Below are 19,968 nucleotides of genomic sequence, written 5' to 3'. Positions count from 1 at the left end.
TAGCGTCAAAGATTTGTCTCCGTACACGGATTTGTGTTGACATTTGCATCAGTGCCGACTGAATTTGATATGGTAAATTTCACGTTGGTGCCCTTGTGTTTGAAACACAGTAACAGAATCGCGCCTGTTTTTCTCGGGGGGTGCTGGAGGTTGTGTTTTTATTTGTCTCTTGGAAAAGAAGTTTGGTCGCCTTAATGAAGAGCCGCACGCGGGATCATTTCTCACTGCTTCATAGCTCTATGCAGACAAGGGCGCTGGGTTGGTTCCTCTCACCGGTGACCCCTCTCAGTTATCTTTCACCAGGACAGTGCTCTACATTTGTTGTGTTCATAACGCGGTAATCGTCCTGCATTCAGCACACACTCGGAGTAATTAGCGCAACGTGGACGGCGTCAACCGAAGGAACGGCACAGCTCTCTTTCGTTTTTATGGTGTCTCTTCGTTTGTGTGTGTCCCACAGTGCACACAACGAACGGTCCAGGGGACACCCTTCCTGAGCTGGATGTGTGCGACCCCCTGGCAGCAAAGGCCCGGCCTGGGGGGCTCTGTGGGGGTGGCGGAGGGGGCCAAGGGGCTGACAGGCAGGCTGAGGGCTGCTCCGACCTGGCGCTGAAGGTGTCTGCAGTGAGGGGGTCATAGCTCAGTGTCATGGGGGAGGCGTACATCGGGGTTGAGGGCGGCGCAGTGCTGTGTCGTTGTGAGGAAATAAAGCAAGAAACACTAATTTCTCACTTTCTGTCTCTGTGTCCTTGTTTTTCGCTAATTGCAGCACTCTGCTTTTCTCCCTAACACGCTTATGCAGGGTCACCAAATGCAAATTTGTGAGATCACATCTCGGTAAAAGCATTAATGTTTCTATATCTGTTCTATTTACTACTCATACTGTTTAGTTGCTTAGCCAACACTTCTATCCAAAGTGAACTCAAAAGTGAGTTCTACCCAATTTATTCAGCACGATTTTTTTTCTGCAGCAAATCGCATTAAATACCTCGCGCAGCGGTACTAGAGCAGGGCTCCTCTTGAACCAAGAACCATCTGGTTACATTTCTGTGTCCTGAATGGCAACACCGTGTGCTGCCCTGTTTGTCGTTGAGAGCTCTGTGTTTTTGGCATGGTTGGGAGTGTTTCTAAGAGCTCCGACTGCTAAAGCTCGATGCATACGGCTTCGCGCAGAGGCAGACTGTAGCAGCTCCGGTGAAGCTGAGCATGACATCTCCAGGCTTTGCTTTGAGCTTTGCTTGTACACTCCCCATTCACGTGCATGGCAGACATCGAAAGCAGCAGCGCCAAACATCATCCCCACAGAAGTGTGTTCTCGGTGAGGGCGAGGGTGGCATTGGGTCAGCAGACATTGGATTGCTGAGGGCCGGAAGACGACCGTTGGCCGCGGGTGACTCATGTAGCAAGGCACTAATGGCTCGTTTGTGTGTCCCGCAGCACTGCTGTAACTGGGTGTCGAGCTCGGAGCCCCTGGACACCCCGGTGGAGACCATGTTACCAGACTGCCCGCGTGTCTCTGCAGGTACTTTGTCATTCTTGCTTGTGTGACCTTCTCTTTGTGTCTCTGCTCCTGTTATGGACGTTATATATGTATCTCCTCATTCTATGGCCTCGCAGTTGTAACCGTTTCTCTTGCATCACTCATTCTAAAACCCTGTATGTTATTTGTGTAGTTTTTTTTTGGAATAGCGTCAGAGTGTCTATATAGCTTTCTTTCGAATATATTCACAGCTGTGCATATGTACAGTATATACAGTCTATGTACATCTCTAGTAGTTTTCAGCAGACAAGTAGACACATATATGAATTTATATACGTGTATATGTAGAGGTGTGTGTGTGTGTGCATATATACAAATATATGTGAATGTTTTTTTCTTTTTTTCAAAGCAGTGGATTATGCTATGCATAGGAAATGAATCATTAGTAAGACGCACTGCTTTCATGTTATTCTCATGCTGATAAGTTAGAACTGGTGTGTGTGTCCAGCTGTCTGCCAAGTGAGCTGTGTTTCTGCATAACTTTGCATCAAGCGCAAACTTGGAGGTCAGTTTTCGCTATATCTGGCGAACTCCATCCCTGCTGACGGACTCTATCTGTCTTCACTAATGAAAAGTGCTTGTGTTCGTATGGGCTGCTGGAATTGGTGTGCCATCTTCAGAAATGGTTATCGGGCCCAGCGTGAGATGCGCCTCCCTGATCCTGCGTTGCCTTTAATGAACGTTTATCAGTTTTAATGAGAGAAATTGTGAGCCTCATGGATCCTGCCTTTGTCATCTCGCCTGCTTATCGAGTTTTTAGAGCCTGAATTTATATTGTGTGCCTCAATTCATGTGCTTATCCGTTGCGGGCAAAAAGCTGAGAGGTTACAAGGGAAATGGGCGGGGGGGACAAGGCAGTGTGACATTGCAGGCCGGTGCGCACTCTGCATTTGTCACAAGTGTGCTCTTGACATGCCACTTGAAATAGCTTTTCTTGGAGATTTCCTCTGCGACTTACCATTTCTGCCGGGGAGTCACTCGGAATTAGTAGCAGTGGATGCACCCCTACGAATTCCTGAAATACCTTCATTAACAGGTTATCACGAGAGGTTCCGTAGCCAAGCGGCTTAGCCTGGCCTTTTATTTTCTTCCATTATGCCCCGGTAAGAAACTTCTCACTAGTGGCACCAGCTCAGGGCGTAACTGTAATGTACGCCAGAGACAACGAGCACGTGTCCCTCACATTTTTTTTACAGTGACCGGTTTCGTGCCCAGTACTTTGTAGGAGAGTTACTGACCACTAACTACAGTAAATCACTGCTCCCTTCCCTGTCATATGCTACTCTTGACACACTTGATACTGCGGTTGCCTTTGGCCCAGGGGCAGGGCTAGGGGCAGGCAGTGGCTGTGGCACAGTTGAGCGCTTGGTGTGGTGGTGCTGACCCATTGTGCTTTGAAGGAAATACAGCTGAAATGCAGATGCTTGCTTGAAATGGCCTGGAAGCTGCAAAGACAAAGACACAGAAGCTGTGCGCTCGAAGGGTGAGGTGGAGAGAGCCACGCTCGGCGGCCACAGAAAGGCTTGGAGCAGAGCCCAGGCTGCGGCAAACCGGAGAACGGGCGCTCGGGTGCTCGTATGCGCTTGTGACGCAGCGGTGGCACCGGGGCAGCTCTGCACTGAGCGGCAACATCGACGTTTCTTCTTCCGTGTTTTTGGTGCGATAAGCCTGGGAGTTATTCTCCTCCTCCCCTCGCTCCAGGAGGGTCTTGACAGAAGGTCATTGCTTCAGAGCTGGCATTCGCCCAGAGGCTGGCAGAATTTTATCAGCCACATGCACGCCAAGTCGAGGCGAAAAAATACAGGTGCGCTGGCACGGATCTCCTGAAGGACCTCTGCTTTCCGCACGACTGTGACCTGCATCTGTTGGGAGGGCGGGAGAGACATGCTGGCAGATGAGAGTGGCACTGTGGCCCCCGCAGAAGGACTGACACCTGCTGGAAGAGTTCAGCGGCCGTGGTCCCGAATTCATAAGCTGCTCATTTACCAGTTTTTCGCATCTGCTTGGCAGAAGGGTGTTTGTGAGCAAATGGCTCGTTCGGAGTCCAGAAGGCCAGTCTTCATACTCAGGAGGCGCAGCGGCGCTCCGACTCGTGTTGTACTTTTCTCCAACCTGTTTGTCTGTGGATTTCCATCAGCGGCTTCCTGCTTAAGCAAACACTCATAGACCGTGCGGTTGCATGGTTAATAGGGCGCTCCCGATTTTCCTGTTTTCCGTTGCGTCCTTGCACTCCTGTCCCGTTCGAAAGTCGCACCGCGGCCCACCCTGCTCCCCCGAAGAGGCTTGGCGCAGTTCTCCGGTGCCGCCTTCACGCTGCCGTGTGGAAATGAGCTCACAAACCTTTCCAACGGACTTGCATCTTGCTGATGACTCTTTGCCTGGTTCAATTATTAATTACTAAGAACATATTGAACACAAACAGTGATTAATTGTTAACAAAGTAAGTTATTGTGTATCTAAACTTTAATTACATGTCCTAACCCATTACGAGGATCTGAAAAACAGTTTGTAATTAACCTTAATTGAGTTTTTATTGAGGAGAACATTTTGTTTTGTTCAGAGTTAACTACTTGATAAAGTCATGGCTTTTACTCCTTTTCTCACGCTTTTTGGAGAATCAATAAACATGTATTTGCTTTTAACAAAACGTAATGGTGAGACTAAACACACGCTCATCTCCAGTTGTAAATATGCCTCATCTAAGAAGCGTTGCCCTGTGTAGAAATGATAAATGTGACGAAAACACTGTTTTTGTAGTGCTACATACGCGCAAAGCTTAATTTCTATACATATTTAACACACTGCATAGCCCTGCTAAATGTTCTTGATGGAAAGACAGGCCACATGGTTCTCCTCCTGCACATCACAGTTAAAGAGACTGGATGTCTTACTTTTCTGTTCAGCACGCTGAAACACATCTTCAGCATGAGTCAGCTGGAAATAGACCCCTCTTTCATACATCTGATGCTAAAAGCCAGTGGTCCAGTCCCATTAGATCCACCCGGGTGTGACTCCAGTAAAGACGATAAACGCATGGATGGTTCGCTTTATCTGTGTGTCCACATCGCGTAATATTTGTAACCTGCATACAGAGAAATTATTTGATGTGCATCCACACAGATGTACCGTCTTATATCATTCATACGTTATTGCATCCAGCAAATGGGAAGTTGCTCTGCTTTGGGACCATCTACATTCCCTGTGTTGGGTTTAATAATTGTGTACTTTTTAATCCATATTTTTATCTTGCAGCATTTATTTTTGAAATCCATCAACATAAAAGTACTTTGCTAATTTTAACAGTCGTTAAATATTTATGTTTTTGTTGCCCCAAAGTTGAGCCAGGGAAAGTTTCACATAGTTGAGTCCCTGCTGCCTCTTAATTTATCTGTCTCTCTTGCCCTCTCACTTCTTGAGGATCAGAAGAAACGGCCTTCATTTTCTATTCCTCTTTAAAATTGTGATGGGGCCTAAACATCTTTGATCCGTCTCCTACAGAAGATGAGTGGCAGGCCGTGACCCACTTGGCTCGTGGCTTTATGTAATGAGACAGAGTTTAAAGGAGGCACGCGGCGGCATTGTGCACTGCAAGGAGCTTCATGTCACCTTTCTTCTTTTCCCCTGACTTTCTGAGGAATGTTTCTTTGGGGTCACACTGGGCGCTCAGAGAGGGAGCTGAGAAGTCAGTGGAAGCGTTTAAAAAAAAAAGAAAAAAAAAAGACCTGAGGGTTTCATGGTGAACATTTTTCCCGTCTCTGTCACACGGGCCTCGTCTTTGTGCAAATGTATTTCGGCACCTGTTTCGTGGCGTCACGGCGATGTCGTACACCTGGAGCCCTGTGTGCATCCCAAAGAGGCAGGTTCTACAACAGACGTGCCGCGTGTGGTGGACCATGTCTGTTCCATGCTCCGGAAAGGCTCACTTTTGTCCAGGCGAGAAGGGGGACTTTGATCCGCTAGACACATGACTTTCCTTCTCCCTGCATCCAGAGCGTCTCGAATTGTGTATGGTCTGTTCTAAAATGCCAGCCTGGGATCAGGTGCAAGATCAAGGTGCAAGACTTATCAACTGGTCTATGCATAGTTTTACCGCTACCCAATTACTGGGTTCTGAAAGGAAGAAGCTTAGCAAGTCCTCTTATACAGCAAGCCCATTATTTAAATAAAGCGAGCAGGAAGAGAGCCTTTGCGCTTGGTGAGTATTTGTTCCCTCTTTACCCTAAGATCAATACCTGGCGAGCTGTTGGCGGTCGGCTCTTTCAAGGATGTTCCATTCAGATTAGCGTGGCATGAGATGCTGCAGCCGCTGGACAGCGTAACTAGGTGTCAGACCATCCCGTGCCGGAGGCTGTAATGAGCGCACCGATGTGTTTTTGCGCCCAACTCATTTTCCACGAGGTAATGTGAAAACGTAGCCCCAGCTGTCGGAAGGAGAAAAGCTGCACCATTCCTTTATGCTACCTTTTGTGTCCCTGTTGATCTCATCTTATCTCTGAACCTTTTCCCTCATAACATCCTCGCCTTAATCTTGTTCTCAGAGATTTTTTTTTATTAGAAATTTTAAATGAAAACCGGTTGCTAAGCAACGCAGAAGGTCAGGTAAAGCCTGGAAAGTTTTTAAGGGCTGTGCTTGCCTGTGTATTTCCAAGATATGCCGGGAAAGTAAGGGAGGTTCTGTGAATATAGATTTGATTAGCAATTCAGTTTTTCTGGACCTGAATATCGACCAAGTGCAGCAGCAATTTACGGTGTATTTATGGTTGAAACATTTTTATCTGGGAACATACAAGAATTCTGTCGCTCTTCCTTGTTGTGTACAGTTGAAAGTATCGAACTTTGTACATATGAACTATCGACGTGTCTTTGTTGAGACGACATGCCTTACTTTTTTCCCCTCTGTGAGATTTCAGTGAATTAACCTGTAGCAGCTGTCCTGACGGGCACTGTGAGCTCAGGAAAATCCTGCTACACTTGGTCTTTTCAGAATACATTGAGATGGTCCTGATTGCCAGAGTGGGTTTAATTCAGTGTGCTGACGGAGGTTGAATCGTTTAACTGGGTTGTGCAGGCTTTGTCCTGGGCAGATTGAGCACGAGAGCATCACAGTGAGTACAAGAAAGAGGTATCTCGGGTCATTTGTGTCTATTTTTTTCCGATTCCGTATTCCAACATTGGCCGTTAAAGTGGAACGGATGTGTTCTCCTTGTCCGGGCTCTCCGGTACAAGGCTTCAGAAGCACGTATTACATTTATGGGCACAGTGCACCATGTATCCCTAAAAAACATGTCAGCAGAGCACCTAGTATCAATAAATGAAATTTCAGTGAAATATTGAAACATGTGGTGCTACATGGTGAAATTTATCATCCTATCAATTCAGTCAGACGTGTGTTCAGTGTTATTAGTTCCTCACAATTATTCCCCGACTCTCTATTCTTTGCAGCTGGTTACTAGTCTTCGTGCGCTCCGAAACAATTACGTGAAAATATAGTGGTGGTTTTCTTGCTGCTGCAAACTGTTACTACCGTAATGTTTGATTATTTTCTTATGGCAAGCAATGTCATTTTTAAATGAACAGATGTAAGAGATTGGGCTGTTAGCACATTAGTACTGATAATTTTGCTGCCCCGAACCTCAAGGTAACCTCCCTAGTGAGGACTTCATTTTAGCAGTTTATCCCTGGCTGTGTTTAAAGGCCAAGTTGGCGCAGGAAGTGACACAGTGTAAGGAAGTCAATGTTAGCCTCCAAAATCTCTGTACACATTTGCGGGTTAATCTTTGGTGGGTAATCAGTTTGTTTACTCTGTTCTGGCCCCGTCTTAGCAGCTTTACTGCCAGCACAATGATCACTGATGGCTGGAGGCAGCAGGATGTCAGCGGCGCGCAGCCCTCAGATGGATTCCTGAGCATTGCGGGGATATCCACCTCCCCGCCGGGCCACTCGGACGCTGTCTGCGAGCCGGCTGGCGGGAGCGGGCCTCGTGACTGAGCGCTTCATTATGAGCCCGGCGTAGTTCTATCAGCCGATCTGAGCAGATAAATGGCTCACTTAGGTGTCTGGAAATGCAGAAGAACGGGGCTGTCGACAGGAAGTCCCAACTGTACCCCTTCCGCCCACCGAGAGCAGGAGGAACGTTTTTAACGTTAACGAGAGGTCTTCGTGTTATTCAGCTGCCTTGTAGCGTGAGGACGTTTGCACTGCCAGTTCATAGTACAGTACAGTAATTGCAGACTAATTCAATTAGTAACAGAGTCCTTCACTTTATAGGCTGTTGCAGAAAACGAACAAGACTGCAAGAATCATGATTACTCCAAATAAAGCATTGCTGATTATCATAATAATATGAGGACAAAAATACTAATCTAATAATTATGGAACAGCACGGTATTATGTTCTACGCTCCGATGTTTCATTTTAATCTTTGCTGTTTTGTTTAAACATCTGTTTTAATATGCACAGTTGCAAATGTTAATCTTAGCCTTTGTGGAAATTCATAACTAATAAACAAGGGAGTGTTGAGAATATATTAGGAATGTACGCAATTGCACAAAATGATTAAACATCTTTGAAGGTCCTCGAGCCTCACATCAGTCTCACGTTAAAATATTTGTTTCATTTTTGCCCGAAAATGGGAAAGTATATCCAGTATGTGGGGGAGTAAACAAGGCCAAGAGATTTTTCCCCGAAAGCTTGTGACTGTGTGTCTGACCTTGGCGCATTTCGTACGTGCTTTCATGACAGATACAAACTTTATTAAGGCTCTTTGATAAAAATACATATGGTCTGTGATACCAGTTCTCAGGCATTGAGGAAATAGCTCAGTTGAAAGGCAAAGGGAGGGAAAAGAGGAGTAATAGGGAGTGCTTTGTTTGTGACTTGAGAAGCCATCATTATAAACTGCCTTGAAAGTGCGGCACTCCATGTGCCGTGGGGTAATGAGATAGGCCTCTCTGATCCAAGCATGATGCTATTACTCTTAATCCTGTCGTGCTGTTGCTACTTTAGTCTCAGACTGTCCCAGGTTCGATGGTCTGTCATAGCATCACACAGTAAGTAGGATCTCCAGCAGGTATTGGAAGAGAATGACCCGTGCAGCACGCGCAGGATGTCACTCTAGGCTTTACAGGTTGGCCTTGAACTCGCAATACTTTATGGCTTAACTTCTGCTTACATTTGAATATAGTCACTGAACGAATTAGTGCTATTGGTACGATTAATCAGTAACGGAATCATATGGAAATATCTCTGACCTTACAGCTGCTGTCCTTTTTTGTCATGGAATCTTTTCATCGGTGCTTTTTTTCAGAAACATCGTGGATTTAGTTGCGCTGATGGTTGAGTGAGATGCCGAGGTGTTTCCCCGAACACTTCGCATTTTGCCTTTTCACCTTTCCCTTTACAGAAAGGTCACGCCGGCCAACTCAAATCAAAGTACAGTCTTCATTATGGCACTTGTCAGCCAGTGAGCTATGCTTGTTCTGTGTTTACGCCAACTCCCTATTGCACGGGTCACTGTCACAGCAGGTCATCGACCCCCTCCCTCGGTGCTGCGCTTGTGCTCTGTGTTTTGCTTCGGCGTGGGCCACGGGGGCAGTGGGTGTCGGCAGGCATGCAGGCAGCGGATGCTTTAGAGAACAGTGGGCCGTATCCATCCCCTTGGTCACCTGACCTCTTTACGGTCATATCCCAGCAGGACCCGGCAGACTCGAAGTGGACCCCCTGCTGATAAACAGACGACTGCTCTCATTTGCCCTCTTGCAGGGGGGAAAAAATTAATTGTGAAACCAAATGAGAAATCTGTGGCGCCGTTTTAATCCTCCTTTGTTTGGCTTTAGCTGTGCTTTTAGATGTGTGCCTGTGCAGTATCAGCTGTTGACGTCTGCGTGACCCCTGCTTTTGCTCAGCAAAATCAAACGAAAGCGGGGAGGGGAAAAATGGTAATGGAGGACTTAAAACACTTGCTTGGTGAAGCTGGCATGGACGGTTGGAGCACAGATCGAAAACACGTAAACCGGCAGTATGGCACCGGAGCGCTATCAGACAGTAATTAGTATAGCTGGCATCTCAGATGAAAGAGTCAAGTCTAGGTCAGCAAAGGACTTCAAGGGTCTTATCAGGCTGGGGTTGGAGGGCAATCTCTCCCCTGGTTTAATCTGATGCCATGCCTGCAGAGATTTGCTCAAATCTGCAGTGACCTTTGGCCACAGAGTGTCGCTCCTGGTCACATGTGAGCTCGACTCCGGCCGATTGTCCCAGGAGCGCGATTGGCCGTTGAGCTGCGGAGCTCGTGCCCCACCCCACCCCACCCCGCGCAGGCCATCAGCTCTCTGACATACGCAGCCCTTACAGTTCAGCTCTTCGTGGCTTCCTTGCCCTCACTCGGATCTTTTTTCCCCTCACGTTTATTACCATTTTGGGCATGTGACCATAACCGTGTTTGTGGGTGACCTGAATCAGCAAATTTCTGCATTTCGTATGCGCAGAGCAGTCCCTGGTCCACTTCGTTGTGCAGGGGACACAATAATGTGAAGTTGGTAAATAATTTTTCACATTTTTTTTTCTGAGCGCACCAACAGAACTGCGAAGTCCCATTGCTGTTAAGCAAATGTATAATTTCCTTGGAGGGCTGTAACATCTATATGCATCACTAACAATCACTAAGTTGAATGTCAAAACATCCAGCATATTATTAATTGATTAACTTGAATCCATAGGGAGTCATAGTAGAAGTCTAATAATGTTTATGGGTGTAAGTTTAATTACTGTTTGCATCTGTGAGTGTGTGCGAGCGCGCATACGTAAAGGCTTTGCTTGCGTATCTTTCTGATCCGGCCGCGTGTTTCACTCGTGCAAAATGAGCATACTCCTTTGACCTTGTTGGCACACGCTCTAGTTCGACCAAAATGTGCCTCTGAGAACACTGCCTCTCTTTCTTGGAAAATTTTGTTACAGTGCTTATGTCATTATTGTCGCTTTCCTTCCTTAATGTAATCCTGTTTTCTTCGTGATGTGTCACTGTCATCTGGGCCGGGCCACAGTCACAGTGTGACGCTCAACCTCCGGCTACCCGCGGCGCGTGGCGAGGGCAACAAGGGAGAGTCCCCGATGTCTGTGGGCCGGAGCCCAGAAAGAGAGCGGTCCTCGATTCTTCAGCCTCTCCCTCCAGTGAGGATTAAAAGTGTGTTCTGCCTGTCGTGAAGTGGCAGGAGAAACTCCTTTGTGTCGCTCAGTGCGTTGCGCACACACACACGCCTCCCTCCCTCCTTTTCCTCAGTCACTCGTTCGCGTCAAACACTAATGAAAACGTTAAGAGTGGCAGCGGGGGCCCGGTGACTCCCCTGCAACCCCAGGGGCCTGGCGTGGCTCCAAGGCCGTCGCTGCGGTGCCATACTTAGTTCCAGCCGACTGCCCGCTCTGCGCTGGACTGGCACAGCATCGGCTGACCTTTTGGTCGAGAACCCCTCCTACCTAATTCCCACGAGACTTTGATTTTCCTTCCCTCCCGTTTGTAGTTGAGCAGTTTGCCGTTGTTTTGTATGTTCTTGCGGCTATATCCTGAATAGGCAGCGATGTGTAAGATTATGAAATTAGTATGATAATACAACTTCAAGTGTGTGTCCAGGGACAATAGCAACCGATACTCATTGCATGACAAAAGAGTAAACCGCCTCCTTTAACATGTTGGCAACGTGTAGCTTTAAAACGCACTTACGGCTTTGTGGACCGCTTGGACAATACATCACATCGCCGTGTTTCTGTCCGTGGTGTTCCGCTCATTTCAGAATTCATGTTCTTCTGTCTGTAAATGCCGTTGTGTCGGTTATTTCTGAAGAAAACTGCATCATTAATGCGTCGCTTGTTTTTTGGAGCCCTCCTCCAGATCACTGTCCCATCTCCATTTGCATGATCACATACTGTGGTCTGAGGAGTAAACTAACTTTCACGTTTTTACGGGTCACATTCTAGCAACAATCAATGTTTTATTACATACCCAGCGGAAAACTTGAGAGAAGAACCTTCAAAATCTCAATGGAGGCTGTCTCCTGTGTTGCTGCCTCCCGTGAAGGAAGATCTTGGGCCGCATCTCATTGTTAATTCAGCATGTGGAGGAGACACTTGAGTGAGGAATCGCAGATCGGATCCTACCCTGATCAGCTTCCACTGTACTTTACTAAGATTGCCTCCCAAGCCTTTAATTTGTTTTTGTTCACTTACAATACCTTTATAGGTTTATATAAAAATGTTGAGCGACGGGACGCCACTTTAAATTTGAAAGGAGTTTTTTTTCTGCTAAACATATGGTGTGTGTGTCTCTTTTTATATTTTATTTTTTAAAAACACATTATTACCCTTTATTTGAAATCAACGCAGCTCGTGCAGTAAATCTTGTACACAAAAACACAAACTATATATGAATTTATTTACCCTGTAATGTGAATCAAAACTGAACCGGATACTCCTTGATGTTGTTATTGATCTCTCAAAACTGATACCCTGTTAAGTGTTGGTTTATATTTTGGTCGGTAGGGAATGCATCGCTGCGTTGTGCTGCGCTGCGCTGTGCTGTGCTGTGCTGTGCGAGCTGTGTGTGGCCTCCCTGTAAAATGCTGTAAGTTGCTGTCATGATCTGGTTGCTCCAGACAGGGTCCACAGTGTTTACAAAGCTTGGTCAATCAATACCCTCCCATTTTAAAAAGTCTAAGGTCAGCCCCATGCTCTGATAATGTGAATTGTTTTGTGAGTTAGTCAAAGGTCAGACAATAATTATTTTTTTAACCCTTCTCCTGCCCAGAATTGATCAGTTTCACCTTATTTCTGGCAGACGAGCTGCTTTGCAGAGGTGCTGTCGGAGCTGGTGTCAGACAGCGAATGTGAGCACGATGGTGCGGAGAGGAGTAAATGGCGGTACGATGACGGGGAGGCCTGCGCCGACAGCCCAGGGAGCATCCGTGTGTGCTCATGGGTTTGACAGGGTCATTTGCTGGCCGATCAGAGAATAAGTCCCGTCCCTTGCAGGTGACCAGCACTCGCTAAAAAGGCAAAGCACGGAGAAAGGAAGTGACAGCTCTGAGGTCCTAGCCCTTACTTGCCTTCTTTTGCTTTCCATTCCCTTCCTAGTTGTTGCCCTCTCTGTTTGTCTACTTGTTCATGAGGCCCTTTCATTGGCAAGCGTCCTCCTGAACACAGCAGCTGTGCTACCGCATGTGACGGCACCTTTAAGACGCCCGTAACGGTCGGCAAACATCACTGAATGTTTCATAGACATCGGTCTGACCCTCAGCTGTGAAAAAGCACCCGACTTCACTGGCCCAATTTGAAATCTACCAATTAATACCTGGTCATGTTTCATTTGTACAAAATGAAAGCTATTTGTCATGCAGGTTCCTTACTGTGTTTTTGACTCACTTGTGGAAAATGAAACAGACAAAACTTACTTTTTCACACCGTAGCATTTTGGGTAATCAAAGTGTGTCAGATTAACATAACAATATTCACCATCAGCATTTGTGGCCATGCTGTATATCTGAAAGTCAAGTGCCGTGGACTAATAAAAATAAATGTGCTCTTGATCATCTTGTCTCTTAGGCTGTTTGCCGTCTAAGTCGAGGCAAATGATCCGAAAGTTTCTTCTCGCTGAAAATACCTCAATGATGGCTCACTGATAATGGCACCATGAGCGTATGCTGTATGGCAAGCGGTTTTGGGAATTAGTAACGATTTAAAGCTCGTCAGCGATGCGCCACATCTAATAGCTCGCTTTCGTTAACTGCTTGTCCAAGACAGGCTGACGGTGCTCGGGAGCACTTGGCGAGGGTGGGGAGCTCTGGACGGGACGCTTCCATCGCAGAACACCTGCGCGGACCAACTTGCGCACTATCGTCAGAGTCATCAGTTAACGTGAAGCTCGTGTTCGCACTGTGTGAGGAATCCCGTGCGAAGGGGAGGAGAGCACTTAAACTCCACACGGACAGGGCCAGATTGAAACCCACATCGGTTCATGCAGTCCTGGTAGGTTTTGAGGCACCAGCGCTAGCCACTGTGCCGCCATGCACGCTATGCCCTGTCTATCCATGTTTAATTTTATCGTTTGTATGATGACAGAAGATCATATTTTATAGTAACCTCACTGATTTATGTGTTCAACACATAATGTGAATCTTATGAATCCACGAATAGCACAGCCTAACGAGAATGTCAGGACATTTGAATATACCCTGAAGAAATGTGTTTTTCCACAAGCCATTCAAACTGCATTTCATCTAAAAGAACATCTCATTTCTGTAAAGGTGTCAGTTCTCTGCTGCGTGTGAACATCTTTATTTGTATTTGACATGAAATCAAATTTAACGAATGAAAAAGTGGGATTTTTTGAAATCTAGATTTCTTTTTCACCAAAAATCTATAATTTTAATTAAAAAGTTATTTATATTTATTTATTTCTATCTTTGGTCATTAGAATTTTGCATTTGCTGCTTACCAACATTAAAGTCAATCAGAACGTCAGTGGTCTGGCCAATCGATAATTGTAATATGTATGCGTTTGCAGAGCGATGGGTTTTTGGGCTAATGAATTGTACCTGTATTGATTTCCATGGGAAGTTTTTGTATGATACCAGAGTAAGCTCAGAAATAGGAAAAGTGTGACATGATTTGCTTATAGTTTCAGCAGAGATGAAGGAGAAGCATAAAGATTATATATTGATGGAGCAGCTCACGTGACTGAACTTTGGGAACTTGAAATATACTTGTTCCACCTAGTCATTACATGCCGCTGTGGTGGCCTCCTTCAACCTTGAGCCAGTCAATAAGCTATTATAGCAATGCAAATTGTGGCCAAATCAGAGCTCTGACATATTGGAATTACATTCTTTTCCAGTCACCAGGTTATATATCATTATCGGATCCAGGCACAATATGCATGGCGCTCACCATTGTTTTGCGTGCACTTTATTACTCTGGGATAGGAAGAACAAAAGGGCCCTTATGGGTTACGTGTCTCTGGTTTTGTTTTACATGTTGCGCTGCCTCCAAAGCCTTTGTGAGGCACCGATTGCTCGCGTGGCCCCTGTGATGGAGCTTGTAGTTGCTTCAGCCATGAAAATGTCAACGGGGGGCACGTGTGGGTGCAGCAGGTTCCAGGTCAGACCCCCAGCAAGAACAGGGCCCACTGCAAGGTGACTCGAGCGCAGCTGAATAACGCGCGCCACAACCACGGGGCACACGCAACGCAAATGAAGGTGAGAACGCCGGGTGTCCGCTGCAACTTCTGCCTTCGCTCCATCATCTGTTGCCGACGTTTGCCAGGAATGCCGCAGCGGTGATGTGCGGTGCGAGCATGTTACGGCGATGCTTCTCACTCAACGAGAGGCTCACTCAACAGTTGCGGCTGAAGAGGCCCGGCGGAATTAGGGGCTTCAAATAGCCACGGGTTTGATTCGCTCGGCTCCCGGCATTCTAAAATACACAAATTCGTTCCACCAAGTTTTCCGATGGCTTGCAGATGGGCAATGATTAATCAGAGAGCTAACTGTGAAGTAGTTTGCAATTAGACTGGAAAGCTCTGAAGCATGCTAATTGAATCAGAAAATTAGAGACAGTGCGCAGTAATTGGCCAGTTCCCATGCAGCAGGTGCCAGCCCACTCAACTGTGGAACAAGGTATTTAAGTCACATTAGCTGTAGTAAAAATATTCCTTGATATGGAACAGTTAGATTTTCTGCTCATTTTCACTGTGGATGTCACAAGCAGACCAACTGCTTGGCAGAGCAATTACTGCAGGCGCCGGCGAGCCGGAAATCAGCTTCCCCCGATACGTCGCAGGAGATGCATCGCTCCCGCAGCAAAGGCTTCGCAGGAAGTCCCAACTCATTAGTCGTTCCTGCAGCGAGAGCTAAGTTGCCTGTCGAACCCTGTGCTGCGTTCCTCTGACGGCCTCTGTGTTGTTTACGTGGCATACGCCGAGGTGGGATTTGTGCCTTTGCAGCGTCTTTCTTCGGGGGAGAGCGAGGGCTTTGACTCTGCTTTGTACACATACACCCGGGGCTAGCTGCGGGTCGGGAGCGCCGCTGCGTCTCTGCCGCCTCGTAACGTGTCGGGCTGTAACCTGCCAGCGACGGCTTCGCCCATCATCACCTGCGTTCCGCCCCCAAGGCTTTTTGTCCCTATTAATGCGCTTGCTGTTGTGATTATTACAATGGCTCCCGTCAGTCTCGCGTATTTGCCGATGTTCGGTGCGGTTTCCGCTGTCATATTCATCACACAGACAACACGCGCTCCAGCACGCATATAATACTCTGTTTTAACTGTTAGATGTGCAAAACAGCGAGCGGTTGTGCGCAGTGTGTCGCGTTTGATTGATGCAGCTAATTAAGAGTGGAGCGGTTAGTGGCTTCCGATCGGGAGCAGCTCTGCACTTTGTGTGTTTAAGAGCGAAGGTGTCACCCCCCCCTCTCCTTCCCCCAGCCGTCCCACCGGACCCTGCTCCTGACACTTCTGACAGATAGATGAGGGGGAAAAAAAAAAATTAAAAATTGATCACATTTCGCCATGTGTTTGCACACCCTGTGCCTGTAGCATGCGGAGCGCTCTTTGTGTTGATGGAGCGAAAGCAGGTTCTTTCAGGGCTGTTGGAGGAAGAATTCCCCAGCTCAGCTCTGTAGATACAGCTTTAAACCACACGGCGTGCTGCACGTACAAGCCGAGAGTTCTCAGCAGAACATCCACATCAGACTCGCAGCCCAGGCTCCTTACGCATTCAGCTCTGGGTCTCAGTGTTAACTTTGATATCTTCATTGACGATGCCAAACTGGCTGCTCCACCGGCGTGTGAATTCGGAAACTGGCTTCACTAAAGAGGATTACACTTTCATGTTTTGCTCAGGGATTGTATTTATTTTTTAGCAAAGATGTTTGCATTATCGCAGAAGTCGTGATTTCATCAGGAGTGCAAGAGGGCTCGCTTCTTATGCGAGTTGTCAAGGCAGAATGTTTCTTTTTTTTTTTTTTCCTCCATTACATTTCATATGTGTGTGTGTCTCTGTATAAGTGATAGTTTCCCAGAGGCTGGAGGAAAAAAAAAAAAATGTTCTTAAACTAACAAGGCAAGAAACAGGAGTGCAACGTGACACCATCGCAACACCTGATAATGTAATAGGACTGTCTTAGTGTTGTTGTGTTAGTTAGTGCTCACTGGCTGACTTAGTCTATGATAAAACGGAGAAAGGTGAGCTATGGCCCCCTCTGCGTGTGTATGTGTTTGAGACAAAGCATGTGAGAAAGCGGAGTGTTGCCACAATTTACTTTGCGCCCTAGAGCTGGGCTGCCATGTTTTCCAAGCCATCGGAGGCTTCCCGCTGGGAAAAAGGCCAATAAGGTCACTCCGTCACATAGCTCCCCTCAGGATAACGAATCCCTCAGGCCAGCGCAGCTATCGCGCGGTCCATTCCCACAGGACGACACGGGAAGATCGACCATCTTCCCCACCGCGTGATTTCTGGACGGACTGCTGAGTTCAGTGCCACTTGGATTAACCGGGTCCTGGGCCCCTGAATTTGGTTGCCTTGGGGTTACGTGTTGCGGCTCGTACCCGGATGGCACGGCCACAGAAGTGGATGCCGGAAGGTCGGATTTCTGACTTTGTGAACCGCTGCCTCCATTCAACCACTAAGCGGTGTTCGACTAACCCAAACCAATACATTTGTGCCTCCTGTCTAGAGCATGTTTACCAATGCAGGCTTCAGGGAAGCAGCGAGAGGTTACGGGCTTAGAAAGCCATTCCGCTGCATGATCAGAAAGCTGAGATACTGGCAAGGAATCCCCGCGTTTAGACAAAGACCATCTGGCCGAAAGCACATCAGCCAGCACAGAGCCCAGTGCGAGCGGTTCCTCCATGTGCTCGTTAAACAATCTGAAATCACTAGGCAAACTGTCCCTTATGATATCTACCCCCTCAGCGTTTTCCTCTTTTATTACCTCTGATCCCATTTCATAGTGTAACCGTCGGGAGCTTATCGCAATCTGTGAACTGGCTGGCAGCCTGTCACGTGAGAGCATCGTGGCTGAACCCGCGAGTCAACTCTCCTCCTACCCGTTATTTCTGCGGCTGCTCTGAATTAAGCAGCATCTTTTGTGTCCTACTGGGCGGCTTCCTCATTGGTCGGCCTCGCCCACGTGGGCTGTGACAGAGATCCGCCGTAAAGCATGTTCGCAGTTCTCAAGTGATTACGTAGCTGGCGTGCCGCCCTCCTTTCTTTTTTTCCCCTCTTTTTTCCGTCTCTTTATTTTGCACGGGGACCTGCAGTAACGTGGCTGGGCGCTGAAAGAGTCAAAATGACACGTGTAACGGTTCGCCCCTTGAAGGTGGCCCGGCTGCACTACCCACCATGCAGATGGGTGCAGGTGCCCGTCCCGTTCAACGCCGGTGCGCTGGCGAAGTGACACGAGGCCTGGACCTCAGAGGCCGCCATGCCTCTTATGTGGCTTCCTGCATCTGAAGGCTGGCTGCAACCGTCCTCGCGGAGCCACCCGACGTGAGCCCAGGAACCGCGGGGAAGCAAACAATAACGAAGCGATAAAACAATCTGGAAATGATGGACTCTGTCAATCTGTCATTTGTGATACAGAGTGAAGGGCTACTCCCTGGTGACAGCATACATTTTTCTCATCAGTTCTCCAGCTTTTAAAATACTGTATTTGCAGGAAATTAACACTTTCTGCCCTAATGTTGCTGTGTGGAAGGAGGGAAGATGAAACTATAAAGCCTTTTTCAGGATGTGAAAAACAAGGCGAAGGAGAAGTGTTGTGAAATTAAAAACTTTAAGCGCTTTTAAAGAGAGACCTTAGGGAAAGCTATATAATTTCTCTTTGCCCCTAATTTTTTTCCTAGTGTTTCAGGCTTCTGAAACCATTTTCAGTTGTAGAAGTGGTAGTGAGCTTTGAACTTGAGAGGGAAAAAAAAAAAAAGATCTATTGATATTTGGGAGAAAGAATTCCTCGTGCGTGTCTGTGCCCCACTTGGTGAGGCTGCTCGTTCTCCTCTAAACATATTGGAAGTTTGAAAAAGCTTCTTTGTGCAGGCAGAAGCAGCAGCGAGCCTGTGTGTCAGCTGGGATGCGGTGCCAGGCGTGCTGCCGGCCTGGGGGAGCAACGGATGGCGCGTGGTGTTAGCGATGCTCCCAGACAAACGGCACAGACGGGGGTGCGCGGCCCCACCGGGGCTCGTCTGGCCCCTCCCCCACCCCTCTGTTAGGCTCGAGGTGCCGAAAGCTTGTCAAATCAAAACGGCCGTCCTTCTTTCTGGGTTGAAACTGAAACCATGAGAGGGTGCATGCACGGATTATGTGCGCGTCTGCGTTTGCGAGCATATGTGAGTATGTGTCTTTCTACCGGTCTCCTCCCAATCCTTTTTGCTGATACTTTTCCGGCTGCTCTGCAGCATCACGCTGTATGTGACCCCGGAGGACGGCAACGGCCCTTTTCACTGCCAGCTTTTTGAGGAGATCCTCTTTACATACATTAGTTGCATGCGGAAGCTCGGCTCTGCGAAATGCACATGGCTCCCCGGGCGTCGCCGGGGTAGGCGGCGCGGTGGTATTCCGCCGACCCGTTGACCGCGCTCAGCCAGCAGTGGGGACTAAGTGCGAGCGAAGAGTCACCAGGCCGACCCCAACCAGCAGGTCAGCCGTGGTGCCAAAGGTGCCGTGAGTGACGTGGCACTCTGGCCGACCCCAGATCCTGGCAGGCCCGCGTGTTTAATGAGATTAGCTAGTTAATGCCGACTCTGTGTCTGTTTCCCTCCGAGGGTTTTTTTTAGCCAGTGGAAGGGTTGTGCCAGCGTTCACGGGTTGAGGGCAGGACAGCAGAACATGCCGTCTGTCCCGCAGGGGGGACCTTCCTGCTGAGCAGCACTGGGTGGCAGCAGGTACTCAGGTACAGACCACGCCGCGGGGACCTGCTGCAGGGCCCCAGACAGTGTAGGCAATTTCAGGTTCCCATGTGTTATTGCTGGCTTTAATAATTGTGCATGCAAGCATGCACTGCGGGTCTGCTCGGTGCAGATTGGTGCAGAAGCCTGCCCACCATGCAGGCTTACACATGTACGCTCAGGGTGATGCTCTTCCTCGCACTCACGGATATCGCCATCGCCTTCTGCTGCCCCTGCTGGCCAGCTCGTGCCAATGAAGTGATGGCGCATACAGAGTTTGCCGCTCCTGTAGAACCTGCCCCCCGACCCCTCCGCCGCTGCCTACGTTCTTATTGTCCCGGCCGTTCCCAGCAGGAGCCGAACGAGCCTCCGAAGGCGCAGGTGTTGGCTCCGTGCGTGCAGGTAGGTTTCAGGCTCCGTGTGACGGCTCCGCGGCCGCCATCCGTGCCCAGGTGCGCGTGTGGGAACCACCTGTGAACCTGTGGCCCTGGGAGGCGAGCTGGGTA

The 19,968-nt window shown here is 48.1% G+C and overlaps 1 protein-coding gene across 3 annotated transcripts in view; it reads left to right on the top strand.

The window, feature by feature from the left end:
• Positions 1-19,968, top strand: part of arb2a (ARB2 cotranscriptional regulator A) — a 128,624-nt gene that overhangs the window by 89,191 nt on the left and 19,465 nt on the right. For all 3 annotated transcript variants that reach the window (XM_018759341.2, XM_018759340.2, XM_018759339.2), the window contains exon 10: positions 1,438-1,522. In XM_018759341.2, coding sequence (XP_018614857.1) covers positions 1,438-1,522 — 85 coding nt within the window. The remainder of the gene's footprint in view (positions 1-1,437; positions 1,523-19,968) is intronic.

This window comes from Scleropages formosus, chromosome 17, assembly GCF_900964775.1.
Source record: "Scleropages formosus chromosome 17, fSclFor1.1, whole genome shotgun sequence".
Taxonomy (NCBI): Eukaryota; Metazoa; Chordata; class Actinopteri; order Osteoglossiformes; family Osteoglossidae; genus Scleropages; species Scleropages formosus.
This window is presented reverse-complemented; position numbering and strand designations above follow the sequence as displayed.